The 12,157-nt window shown below is 45.4% G+C and overlaps 1 protein-coding gene across 2 annotated transcripts; it reads left to right on the top strand.

Moving 5' to 3' along the window:
* The first annotated feature begins 263 nt into the window (after positions 1 to 263).
* Positions 264 to 4,155, top strand: GFER (growth factor, augmenter of liver regeneration). Of its 2 annotated transcripts, none has more exons than XM_074197219.1 (3): positions 264 to 973; positions 1,971 to 2,167; positions 2,976 to 3,862. In XM_074197219.1, the coding sequence occupies exons 1-3, from the start codon at positions 356 to 358 to the stop codon at positions 3,034 to 3,036; spliced, it is 876 nt and encodes a 291-aa protein (XP_074053320.1). In that variant the 5' UTR covers positions 264 to 355; the 3' UTR covers positions 3,037 to 3,862. The 2 variants fall into 2 exon arrangements, with proteins under 2 accessions (XP_074053320.1, XP_074053319.1); XM_074197218.1 differs by lacking the exon at positions 2,976 to 3,862 and adding an exon at positions 3,869 to 4,155 and having other exon boundaries at positions 265 to 973.
* The last annotated feature ends 8,002 nt before the right edge of the window (positions 4,156 to 12,157 follow it).

Genomic DNA, 12,157 nt, shown 5'->3' on the forward strand with positions numbered 1-12,157 from the left:
GTGACGTCAGTGCCCGCCCGCTCCCTGTGTGACGTCAGTGCCCCATCCGTTACCTGTGTGACGTCAGTGCCCGCCCGCTCCCTGTGTGACGTCAGTGCCCCATCCGTTACCTGTGTGACGTTAGCGCCCGCCCGCTCCCTGTGTGACGTCAGTGCCCCATCCGTTACTTGTGTGACGCCGCACCCCGCCACCTTGTGACGCCAGCGCCCGCCGCACCCCGCCACCTTGTGACGCCAGCGCCCGCCCCGCCCCCTGCCTGCCCTTGGCGGCGGCGCCCGTGACCCGCGCCGGTGCCCGGCCCCTGCCTGGCGGGCCTCGGCGGGGCGGCCGTGCGGAGGCGGCCCTCGGCGCGGCCATGAAGGCGGCTCGCGGCCGCTCGGCGGAAGGCGGCCTTCTCCGGCCCACGTGCCGGCGCTCCAGGTTCCAGCCCGGGGTCCCGCTCAAAACGCGGTCCAAGACGCGCCAGAGAAGCGGGGCCGGCCGCCACTCCACCCTCCTTTTCTACTGGAGGAAGCAGAAGCGCGAGCCGGGGCCGGGGCCGGGCCCCGCGGGGCCCGCGGCGGCCGGGCCGGGCGCCCAGCATGCCGAGGCGGGGGCGGGGCCGCGGCCCGAGGCCGGGGCGGGCCCGGAGGCGGGGCTGGGGCTGGGGCTGCGGCTGCGGCTGGGGCTGGCGGGGCGGCTGAGGGAGGCCGCCCGCCTGCGCGCCTACAAGGCCGTGTGTCCCAGCATCCCCTGGGTCAGCAAGATGGCGGCGGCCGGCGAGGGCCGGCGCTTCTCGCCCGCGAGCTTCTTCTCCTTCCTGCCGGGCGGCGCGCGGGTGTCGGAGGCCAAAGCGGCGGCGTCGGCGGAGACGTCGGACGGCGTCGGGGAGGGCGCCGCGCGGAAGCCGCCCTGCCGGGCCTGCGTCGACTTCAAGTCGTGGATGAAGACGCAGCAGGCGCGGGAGAGCGCGGGCAGCCAGAGCCGGGGCGCGGTGAGGCCCGGCCGGCCGCGGGGGGCTGCGGGCTGCGACCCCTCCCCCACGGTGCCCCCGGCTCCTTCCAAGCACCAGGGGACCCCCTTGACCGCCTGCTAACGGTCCCCCACTTTGAGCCCCCCAAATTAAATTTTCCAATAGGTTCCCATCGGCTCGGGTCCCCAACCTAAGCAGGAGACGGGAACTGATAGAATGAATAGAATGAACTCCCCCCATCCCCCTTTTTATCTGAAATTAGAAAAAAAAGAATAGAGGGCCACCCTTGAAGTAGCCAGTGGTAGACCCGAATTCAAATCCAGCCCAGAACTTAGTAGTTTTGTGGCTCTGGGCAAGTCACCGAATCTGCCGGCCTTCTTTTTCCCAACTCTGTCTGGAAGGGTGGTTTTGAGGATTAAGAAAGATGGTATTTGGGGTGGATAGAGCCCTGGCCCTAGAACCTGAGTCCAAACCGGCCTCAGACACTTAATAATGACCTAGCTGTGTGGCCTTGGGCAAGCCACTTAACCCCGTTTGCCTTGCAAAAAAACAAACAAACCCTAAAAAAAAAAAATTATTGATATAGGAGAAAAGTTGAGCTTTGAAGAGGTTAAATGACTTGACCCAGGGGGGTAATGTGGTTTGATGCAAAAAGGCTAGACTTAATGCATGGAGAAGACAAAGTTCTAATGAAAATTTTCAACCCCAAGATAGTTTGAAACCTTGGACACCCCGGAGTCCTGCTGCCTCCTCTCCCCTTTTGGTTATCCCCATCAAAACAGCAAAACACTGCTAGTTCTCCTTTGAGACAAAACCCCTTAGCAGTCTACTTGTTCTTCCGCTAAGCCCAAGAGTAAGTTTTCATAAAATAAGGTAGAATCCTTTTGGACTGAGATTTTCAAATGATTTAAAGTATTGTGCTGCTTGCACAAAGTGGGTTGTTGTTAAAAGATTGGACTGATAGGAATTAGCCTGAAACCTCATTTCTAAGCCTTCATCTCCCTTCCTTCTTTCCCAGTTGGAAAACAAGTTGCCAGCTGATTGTCCCCTGGATCGGGAGGAGCTGGGCCGAAACAGTTGGGCTTTCTTACACACAATGGCTGCCTATTATCCTGACTGCCCTACCCTAGCCCAGCAGGAAGAAATGGCCCAGTTTATACATCTATTTTCCAAGTTTTTCCCATGTGATGAATGTGCTGAAGATATAAGGAGAAGGCAAGTTATATATGAATGTGACACCAAGTTGATTTCTCATGTTTCATAGGCTGGAGGGGGAAGGAGGAGTTTTGGGGGAAGGAAAAGGAAAGGGTTAGTTAAGAAATACTTCAGCTAGTAGGTGATGTCATACAAAAACAGCATTCTAAATCTTAGCACGGGGCCATGTGAATCTCATACAAGGACTTAATGCTACATCTGAAGCCCTCCCGCCCAATGGAAGACAGCTCTAGCCTAAGAAAGAGTAGAACTTTATGGGGCCCAGAATGACCACCATGGTAGAATGTAGGTTGCCCCTCCCCGAGTCTTAACTCAGAAAGCAGTGTAGAGAGAAAATTTTCCAACAATTAGACCTGGAAAAGTAGTGATCTTCAGGTAGGCTAACTGCCTGCTTGTCAACAATGCCATAGGGGGAGTTCTTGGTCCAGGTCCAACTTGAATGAGATGACTGCTAAAGTCCTTTCTAATTCTAAGATTCCATATTTCTATAACCTTCTCTTCACTTTTGTAATTTCATACCCACTTTGAAAAACATTATCAAGGGACTAGGTTCTTCTCATACTCTAATCCCAAATCTTTTATTTGAGAAGAGGTTAAGTGCTATGATTTTAACTGGACCTGAAGCTGTTTCCCTTAGTCTATTTATTTACTCACTTGACTACCTGGCAGTAGAAGCCCAGAGGAGACTTTTGCCCAGTTGTTATGATCCTAAAGTGTTAAAAGCCTAACTCCCAGGAATAAGATCTCTAAGTTCAGTTAATAAAGAGAAGAGAGTACCAAGGTTCATAAAATAGACCTTTGTTCACAGATGTGTGTTAACTTGCCCCACCTCTTCTACTGTCTGCCTGAAGCCCATTGGAAGAGTTTGAGGGAGCTTGTAAAGTTCTATAATACAGGCTAATGATCTGCCTGAGGCTTCATAGTTTTCTTTCCAAGGATTTTATAAGAAACATAATGGATATTCTTATTGGATGAAGATATTGGGAGAAAATACAGATTTCTTAAGAGCACTAGTATTTTGTGCTTTAAAAGACCTACGGAGATGTTGAATGTTTTCACAATAAATCTACCTAATTCAGTTTGTTTTGATCTATGTCTGAGGCACCTTCACTGCTTTGCTTAATGTTAAAATGCCTACAGGGGAGCTCAACCTAATTGTGCAGGGTTCCTCTGTGCCTCTCAGGACTTCTCTGGGGAGGCAGAAAAATCCCTGAAGGTCAGGTTCACTCTTTGCTCCAAGAAGAATATGTCCCTTTGGAGGCCCAGAGGGCAGGGACCTAGCTTTGAGCTGACCTTGCTCTCTCAGGTGAAAGATGCTATTCCATACTTAGAATAGCAGAGCTTCAGTAATAGGTAAGGGCTGTAAAACTGGTGCTGTCCTCCAGAGCATTTCAGTCCTCTGTTTGTCCCTATGCAGAGAAAGGGCAAACATTGTAGCCCCCATTTGCCATTTAGACTCCATTTTCCATTTGGAAAGCTGAATCATAGTCTAGAAGAGAAATGGATCCTCCTCAGTGTTGTATGGGGACTGAGAATTAGGGCTTTCTTAGAGAGTCAAATGCTCTGGATCGTGCATAGCCCAGTTTCTCTTGGGGGGAGGGGTTCATATCAAGCTGTTTTGGGGCTAGCATAGGTGGGATCCAGGCTTCCCTCATACTCACTCTTTCTTGATCCTCCCTATGATGCCCCATTCTCCTGCAGGTTGAGCAGAAACCAACCAGACACCAGCAGTCGGAACAGGTTCACCCAATGGCTCTGCCGCCTACACAACGAGGTGAACTTGAAGCTAGGGAAGCCTGCGTTTGACTGTGCTCGTGTGGACGAGCGATGGCGGGATGGCTGGAAGGACGGCTCTTGTGATTAGAGTGGCAGGCCCCCAGGGGAGGAAGGTATAAACCAGATTGTAGCTCTTGCCCTCAGGACTTGCTCAGTGTGAGATTATTAAAGGGCAATGCAGCCAGTGTGGCTGTCAGTGTCTTAGCTGATGATATCTTAGCTTCATGGGCTGACAACCTTTCTGAGGAACATCATTCCCCATTCTTCCTCTTTGGTTCAGGAATGAACCAGTCCTTTGTTTCCCCCTTCTACTGAATCTGGTCTTTTGCTGCCAGTGATGAGTGGCAGCCCATACCCAAGGGCCTGGCTGGGATTTGTGATAATTTATAATAAGCAGAGCCTCTTTCCTCAAGGCCCAGCCCTTTGCTGTTCACGTCCCCTGTCAATGTCAGGTAGGGGTCACTACAGATATCCATGGCCTTTTTTGCCCTTGGATCTCCCCTCCTTGTCTGCAGCAGAGCCCTTGGGGCAGGGGGGAGGTGTCCAGGGTCTGGGTCAGGATAAGTATGGCTGGCAGAAAACCTCATGAATGCCCTCAGCTGCCAGCCTCTAAGTGAATTCCCTAGCCAAGCCTTCCTCAGTCTTTTTGTACCCACACAAGATGATCTTAGGAGGAGCCTGACCTGAATACAACTCTGTTGTTTGCAGAGAAGCCTCAGGTGAAAATGTCTTCATTCTGTTTTTTTTTTCCTTCCTTAAATCATTTCACATTTTGCACATCATAATTCTCCTGATGTGGTTCTCGTTGCCTGTAGAGAGTCTGGCTGTCATGGAGCTGAAGATGATTTATTTTCTGTAATATGATTAAGGTCTTTGTGGTTTGTGTGGGCTGGTGGGTGCCAGGCTTGATCCAGATGTCCCTCAAGGGCACTCTCACTCTCTGGTGGAATCAAGAATAAAGTCAAGTTGCTCTGATTGAAACTTCTTAAAACTGCTGAATGGAGAGCTTTTTGCAAAGGGGGACACACATTGAGTTTTTTTCTGGTCTACCGACATATCTCTATATGTGTGGGGGGAATTTAGATCAGTCTGGTGGTAGGGTCCTGGTTTATAGGAGTTAACTCTGAACAGTTATTCTCCAGGAATTGTCTGTTCCCTTAAGTAGAAAGTGACTGCTGCTATCATCACAGGAACTTGTCTTCCATAATTGTTTGGCCTCCCAGATGAGCAAAGCCTATCTGGTAAGGTCCTGAGTTGTGACTGAGGTTGGAATGAGAGAGACTGCCCCAGGCAGCAAGAGTCATCAGTCCCATACCATTGCCTGGGACCTGAGAAGTTAGCCTGGTATTATCTCAAGCCTCTCAGTATGCTGTTATCTCTCCTGACTAAAGAATAAATCAAATGCTTTGTTCTCTTTAGTTCAGCCTAAATGATGTTGAAGGATTTTTCAAAAAACTTGAAGAAGGCTCTGCCAGGAAACCAGGACTGATCACTCTGTGTGTATGTGCATGCATGCCTGTTCCCCCTCCACCCCCCAGCCCCCTGCATGAAGTGGTGATAGTTAATTTTGTTTTTTTTTTTTCCTTAAACAGAAATTGACTAGAAAATCATGGGAATATCAAAAATTCCAAAAACCTGGAAATGGCCAAGGTCTGGAACAGAGTCTTGATCCTGGGGTTGCTACAGATGGATGTAGCTGAGGAAGCTTAAGGCTTCTATTTTCATCCCTAAAGACCCTCCCAGCTAGCTTGAGGATGTCCAGGTGGGGAACCTGTCACCATCTTCACCCCTCCTGTGAGCATCTGCATCCACATTCTCCCATCAGCTTCTTAATCATAAAATCATAGACACTCCCAAATTAGAAGAGACCTTAGACAATATAATATCACATTTAACTAGTTCTCTGAAATTTACAGAGCTCTGGGAATGAATTTGTTAGGGCAAGGAGGGAGAGTTTGAGCTATGGATTCAGTGGTCTTGAGGACTCAGTACAGATGAGAGGGAGATTACTAGCACTGCTTTTTTTGTGAGGTAGGTAATGAGAATTATCCCCTCTTTACAGGTGAAGGAACTAAAACCTTAGAGAAGCTGTGATTTGGGAATAGAGGTATTTTTAAGAGTGGAGATTCAAAGACAGACTTCTTAAATGATCCAACGCTCTTCCCCAAAATTACCCTCTGATTTGCAGAGGAAATGGACTCAAATTGGGAAAGGAACTAGCTCAGGGTTTCTTCTCATGTCTGCAGCAGTGCCCTGGGGAGCTTTGAGTCAAGATGATTATTGCCAGGATCCTCCTGAAAGCTCTCAGTTGCCAAACTCCAAGAGAACTCCCTGCCTAGCCTTCTTCAGGCTTTGTGTAGTCACAACACGGGATGATCTTAGGAGGGCTACAGAGCCTGGCCTGAGATACAGCTCTGCTATAGTTTGCTTTTTTTGCAGAGAAAATTCAGGTGAAAATGTCTTCTTTCTGTGGGGTTTATTTTTGGGGAAGGAGGAAGTGGTGTAGGGAGGCTAATTTGACTGCTTCACATCAGATCTAAGAGAGGTGTGGTGGTAGTTTCCATAAATAAGTAATTGTTTCCATTTCTCTTGCCCTAAGGCTCACAGACAGACTGTTGTTTCTTCTACTTTGAAAATGCGGGGACTTCCCACTATATTTCTTTTGGGAGTTGGGGAATGCCTGGAACTCTCAGATAATTTTCAAAAAGAAAATAATACTTTGAACCCAACAGTAGCTCATCTGTCCCAGTTCAGGTTTTCTCCTCACTAGTATAGGGCCTTCTTTCTGAGCTCTCATAACCACATAGACAGAAGGAATGGCTGCCCAGAGCATTCTCAACAGAGTATGCTGGATTTGAAGACCTGGGTTTGAATCTCTGACCAGTTTTTGATCTTGAACGAGTCACTTTATTAATTTCTTCCTCGTGCTTAAAATTAGGAATTAGATTAGGTGATCATTAACTTCTCTTTCATCTTTCATATTTAATGAGATGATGAACATTTTTATGTATAAAGTAATAATGGAAAATTTCTACCCCCAGAAAGTGGTTATCAGAAAGTCACAGTGAGATTGTTCTTTTTCCTTTGAGGGAACTGAGGGTGAGGTAAGGGTCTAGACAAGACTTTAGTTCTTAACTACATTTTTCACTTTCTCATTCATTTTTTAATTAAGTTTTTCTTGATATTTTCTGTTTCGTGCATCACCATAGTATCCTGTAAATTTCTCCCCTTTCCTCTCCCAGAGAGCCATTTCAAATGCAGATAGAAAAATCACTTTGTAATGGTTTCCTATTCTTAGCTATCACAAAAATTGCTGCTATATAGATATTTTGGAGATTATGGGGACATTTTTCTAATTGATGATTTCCTTGGTTTTAAAAGGCCAGTAATAGTCTCTAGTTCAAAGGATATGGATATTTCAATCACTTTCTCTTTGTAGGCCTCAGTTTTCTTTATAAAACAAAGGGTTAGAGTAGGTGACCTAAGGACCTTCTCAACTTTGACATTCCATGATTATCTAGGTTGATCTCCAAATGGCATTTTTTGAGAGAAGGAAAAAACTAGTATGACTGGATACATCAAAAAAGACTGAGAATATCCAATATCTAACACTTGTGGACTTTTTATCTCCACAAAGGAGTGCGTTGTGTCTTTTAATTTAAGAACTCATTTGATCTTTATAATTTTGTTACATTTACTTTTGATATTTTGGTGTGTCATTATTCTTTCCATTTATACTATTTAGTTACTGTGTATATAATTTTCTTGATTGTTTCACTTTACATCAGTTCATATATATGAAATTCTCCATGCTTTTCTGTATTCATCACACAACATTTTTTTTTTTTGGTTAGGTAGTGGGGTTAAGTGACTTGCTCAAGGGCACACAGTTAGGTAATTAAGTGTCTGAGGCTGGATTTGAACTCAGGTCCTCCTGACTCCAGGACCAGTGCTCTATTATTCACTGTGCCACTTAGCTGCCCTACACATAATTTCTTACAACATAGTAATATATTCTTTTACATTCATGTACTTTGTTTACCCATTTCCCAGTTGATGGGAATCTACTTGGTTTCCTATTCTTAGCTATCAGAAAAATTGCTGCTATATAGATATTTTGGAGATCATGGGGACATTTTTCAATTGATGATTTCCTTGGTTTTAAAAGCCCAGTAATAGAAACTCTAGTTCAAAGAATATGGACATTTCAGTCACTCACTTTCTCTTTGTAGGCCTCAGGTTTTTTTTTTTTTTTATAAAACAAAGAGGGTTAGAGTAGGTGACCTAAGGACCTTCTCAACTTTGACATTCCATGATTATCTAGGTTGATCTCCATCCGAGTTCTGAGGGCTGAAAAAGGAACTTGGCCTTCATTACATACTCCCAGTGGATCAATGTGGCAATGTAGCCTATATGTGCATTTTGATTTTACATCATGCAACTAATTGGAGCTAGGTTTGAGCCCTGCAGAAAACACTGGGAGATCTTTTTCCTATAGTTGAAGAGGGGAGAATTACTTCCACCCATTTATTGCCAGGTCTCCTGGACAAAAGCAGTGTGGTGTACAGGAAAACACAACCTGAGAGTCAGGAAGACCTGAGTGTTGATCCCAGTTCTGTTATCTAGCCTTGGAGAAGTATTTTTACCTCTGAGTAAAATCACTTTGTAAACTAGAACCATGTGTTCAACATAGGCTTCAGCCTGACTGACCTAGGAAGGTCTCAATTAAGGTAGGAGCATGCTTTTTGTGGTATGAATTTTTTGGTATGATTAGACCTGCCTTAAAGAGAACATTTTGTTGGGGCTGGAACATTAGTCTTTTGAACTCAATATCTTTCTTCCCTAGCCCTCCCTTTACTCTTGGGGGCACCACCATATACTCAATCCTCTCCAGTGAAGTCCTTTCACCCCTCACATCTCATATCCAAGCTATTGCCAAAGCCTAACAGTTTCACCTTTGCTAAATCTCACAAATGCAGCCCCTTTTCTCCTGACATTGCTACCTCCTTGATACAGGTCCTCATCACCTCACAACCTGCTGGTGGGTCTGCCTGCTTATCTCCCCACTCCTATCTAAATCCAGCCACCACAGTGATTTTCCTAAAGCATAGGTCTGACTTTGTCAGTCCTCTATTCTGTCAACCACAAGGACTCCTTATCACCTCCAGGATCAAATATCAAAAACCCTTTGACAAATTCATAATCTAGATCACCTTTCTGATCCTCTTAAACCTGGTGCCCCTCATACACCCTCTCCAGTCATATTGACCATCTCATTGTGCCTTGCTCCTATCTGGACAGTTTTATTGGTCATCTATACCTGGAATGTTCTCTCTCACATCTACCTCCTGACTGGCTTTCTTGAGCCCCTCAAATCTCTCCTCTAGTTCTTTCCCCTGTTGATTATCTCCAGTTGATCTGTATGTAGTTTGTTTTGCCCAGAGTTGTCTGCACGTCGTTTCCCTGTTAAGACTGTGAGCTCCTGGAGGGCAGGGACTATCTTGTGCCTTTCTCTGTATCTCCAGCCCCTGGACAGTGCCTGTCACACAGTAGGTGCTTAATAAATGTGTTGACTGACTCTTGGCAGCAGCCCTGTCTAAATTCAAATTCCTAGAAGAAATAACTTAACTGTGGTAAGAACATAGTAGTCTCATAACTAGTCACCGCACCTTCCAGGTCATGCTTCAGGGCATGCGGAGCAACTTTATACATTTCATGTGATATAAGAATGGGGACTTGGGTTGCCCTTATTTCAGTATCCATCCCTTTGCCTCCAGTACCTAGATGAGGTTGCCAGACTGTGGTCTTTAGTCCTCCCACTCCAAAAAACATTCTACCCCTTGACCAGCTCACTTGGGATGAGTGTCAGAGGTCTAGTAAAAGATTTTTAATCAGTTTTACTAAGGTTAAGTGCTTATCACATGAATGTCTCAGCTAGGCTTTGAGGATACCAAGAAAAAGGGAAGCATTCCCTGCCCTCTGGGAGCTTGCATTCTATTGGTGGGGGTGGGGGAAGAGGGAGGATCAATTTGATTGGGTAAGTAGAAGGGCTTTGATAGGAAGTGCTAGCAGTCAGTCAACTTTTTGAGAAGGGTTACAGCATTTGGAATGTTTAGAAAATAGAGGTTAAGTTTCACTGAAATGTCTGTAGAAGATTGTCTGGAAAAGTTAATGGGAGGTAGATTGTAGTTTGTTTTATTCTAGAGAGACTAGGGAACCGTTGAATTCTGAACAAGGAAGTAACATGAACCAGCTCTTGGGCGTGTCATTTTGCAGCTGAGTGAAGAATATATTGGAAAGGGAAGAAAAATTAGAAATAGATGCATTATGATAGTATTTAATAATCCAGCCGAGAGTTGAGATCCTGAGCTTAAATGTAATGTAGCAGCCTGGAGATTTGAGGGGAAAAGGGTGTGTCTGCAGGAGAGATGCTAGAACAGATAGGTGTTAGCAATTGATTGAATAAAGGAATTAGCAGGGAAGGGGAAATTATACCACTCAAGTTTCCTCTTTCCAGAAAGCCCTTTGTAAACCGTTTTTTAAAAACAATCCAAGTGACATCTTTCTGATATCGGAGAACAGAGGTGCAGTGACTTGCCCAGATTACATGGATATTAAAAAGAACTGTAAATTTGAATTTTTAAGTGCAGTGCCATTTCTACTATATCACAGTTATTAAGGACAATGCCCTTTTACAGCTGCCTCCAGAGGCAGGGGACATGGTCATGTTTCATCTCAGCAAATATTCAAATCACTAGCTTCAAGGTTTCTATGCAGAAAAGAATCAGGAGTTTGAGATATCTTAGGACAGCCAGTTCAGGGAAAGTAACATAAGAGGGGTGGCTAGGTGGCACAATGGATAGAGCACTGGCCCTGGAGTCAGGAGTACCTGAGTTCAGATCCAACTTCATAGACTTAATAATTACCTAGCTGTGTGGCCTTGGGCATGCCACTTAACCCCATTACCTTGCAAAAAAACCTTAAGATGAGAACAGTAGGAACCCATTGGTTGGGGACAGTGGATGACAGGCTGTTCAGAAGTGTCAGTGGATTGACTCCAACCTAATTTTTAGTTCATGGAAATAAAGGCACTAGTAATATGCCACTTGATTTCAGGTGCCTTGGCATGGTGGGCCCAGTGTCATGAAGTGTGCTAATTCCAGAGTCAAGGGATGACTTATTGATACCTGTCATGGTCCCCCAATTAGCTGACTCTGCTTTTCTTCTGCCATGCCCTGTCCTTCCCTCACACTTCCCAAAGTAGCCTCAGGTTATAATGATTCAGGTAAGCTCCAGAAGTACAAGGGTTAAAGGAGTAGTTGTAAAATTTGTCAAATGACCAGTTGACCAGTTTGTAGAGTGTCTACTTAGTTCCAAGCTCTGGATCTCTGAAACCCTCAGATTTCAAGATGATGCCTGATGCTCTGTTCTGCTTGATCTAACCTACTTAATCCTGCCTCAGATCTACTTCAGAAACATCTTTTGTAGAAGTCAGATGGGGCTTATCCATAGCTCTTAATACATGTGTATGTTTTAGCTCAGTCATTCAGTCATTCTGCATCATCTATTCCTCAGAAATGGGGAAAGTGAAAGAAGAACTGAGAAAAGTTGAAAACCTCAACTTAGTTCTTATGCCTGAGACTCTGGTGGTGTCTCTATTCTCCTTCCTTTTAGTTTTACATCCTTACTTTGTTGGGTTGTAACTGAATTGGAAGAGGATACCACCTGACCTCAGCCAAGCAGAAAATTAAGAAGTTCACTTTACCATCTAAGGAAGTTGACTTTACTTAGAAGGTTGGAATCCGAACACACTTTCACAACTGACCAGAAATTGCATCAAAGGTCCAAAAAAGTCACCATCCTGGAGCATGAAAATCTGGAATCTAGATATTCCTTAGCCGGAGTGGAAACTCCCTCTCCCAACAGGACTGAGGTTTTATCCCAGGCAAAATTTGACACCTTCCCACTCAAAGACATGTTATCTACGGATTCACACCTTATCTGGTCTCACTTCTTCATCCACCCATATCCTATTTGGAATTTTAAAATGAAGATTTGGGAAGAGAATGGGGTTCGCCCAGGATGAGAAATCCCCTGTACTATATAGAGACCAAAATTGTCTTGTCTCCCTGTAAACGCCTGAGATGAGTATCGTGGAACCTCAGAACTACTTAATATCAACCCGAACCCCTCATTTGCAGAGAAGGAAAGGAA

Source organism: Macrotis lagotis, chromosome 8 (assembly GCF_037893015.1).
Source record: "Macrotis lagotis isolate mMagLag1 chromosome 8, bilby.v1.9.chrom.fasta, whole genome shotgun sequence".
Lineage (NCBI taxonomy): Eukaryota > Metazoa > Chordata > Mammalia > Peramelemorphia > Peramelidae > Macrotis > Macrotis lagotis.

Excerpts from the sequence above, each read along its gene's own strand:
- GFER (XM_074197218.1), top strand. The coding sequence starts at position 356 with ATGAAGGCGGCTCGCGGCCGCTCGGCGGAAGGCGGCCTTCTCCGGCCC. Across the intron at positions 974-1,970 it reads GCAGCCAGAGCCGGGGCGCG|TTGGAAAACAAGTTGCCAGC; the intron begins GTGAGGCCCGGC and ends CTTCTTTCCCAG. Across the intron at positions 2,168-3,868 it reads GCTGAAGATATAAGGAGAAG|GTTGAGCAGAAACCAACCAG; the intron begins GCAAGTTATATA and ends ATTCTCCTGCAG.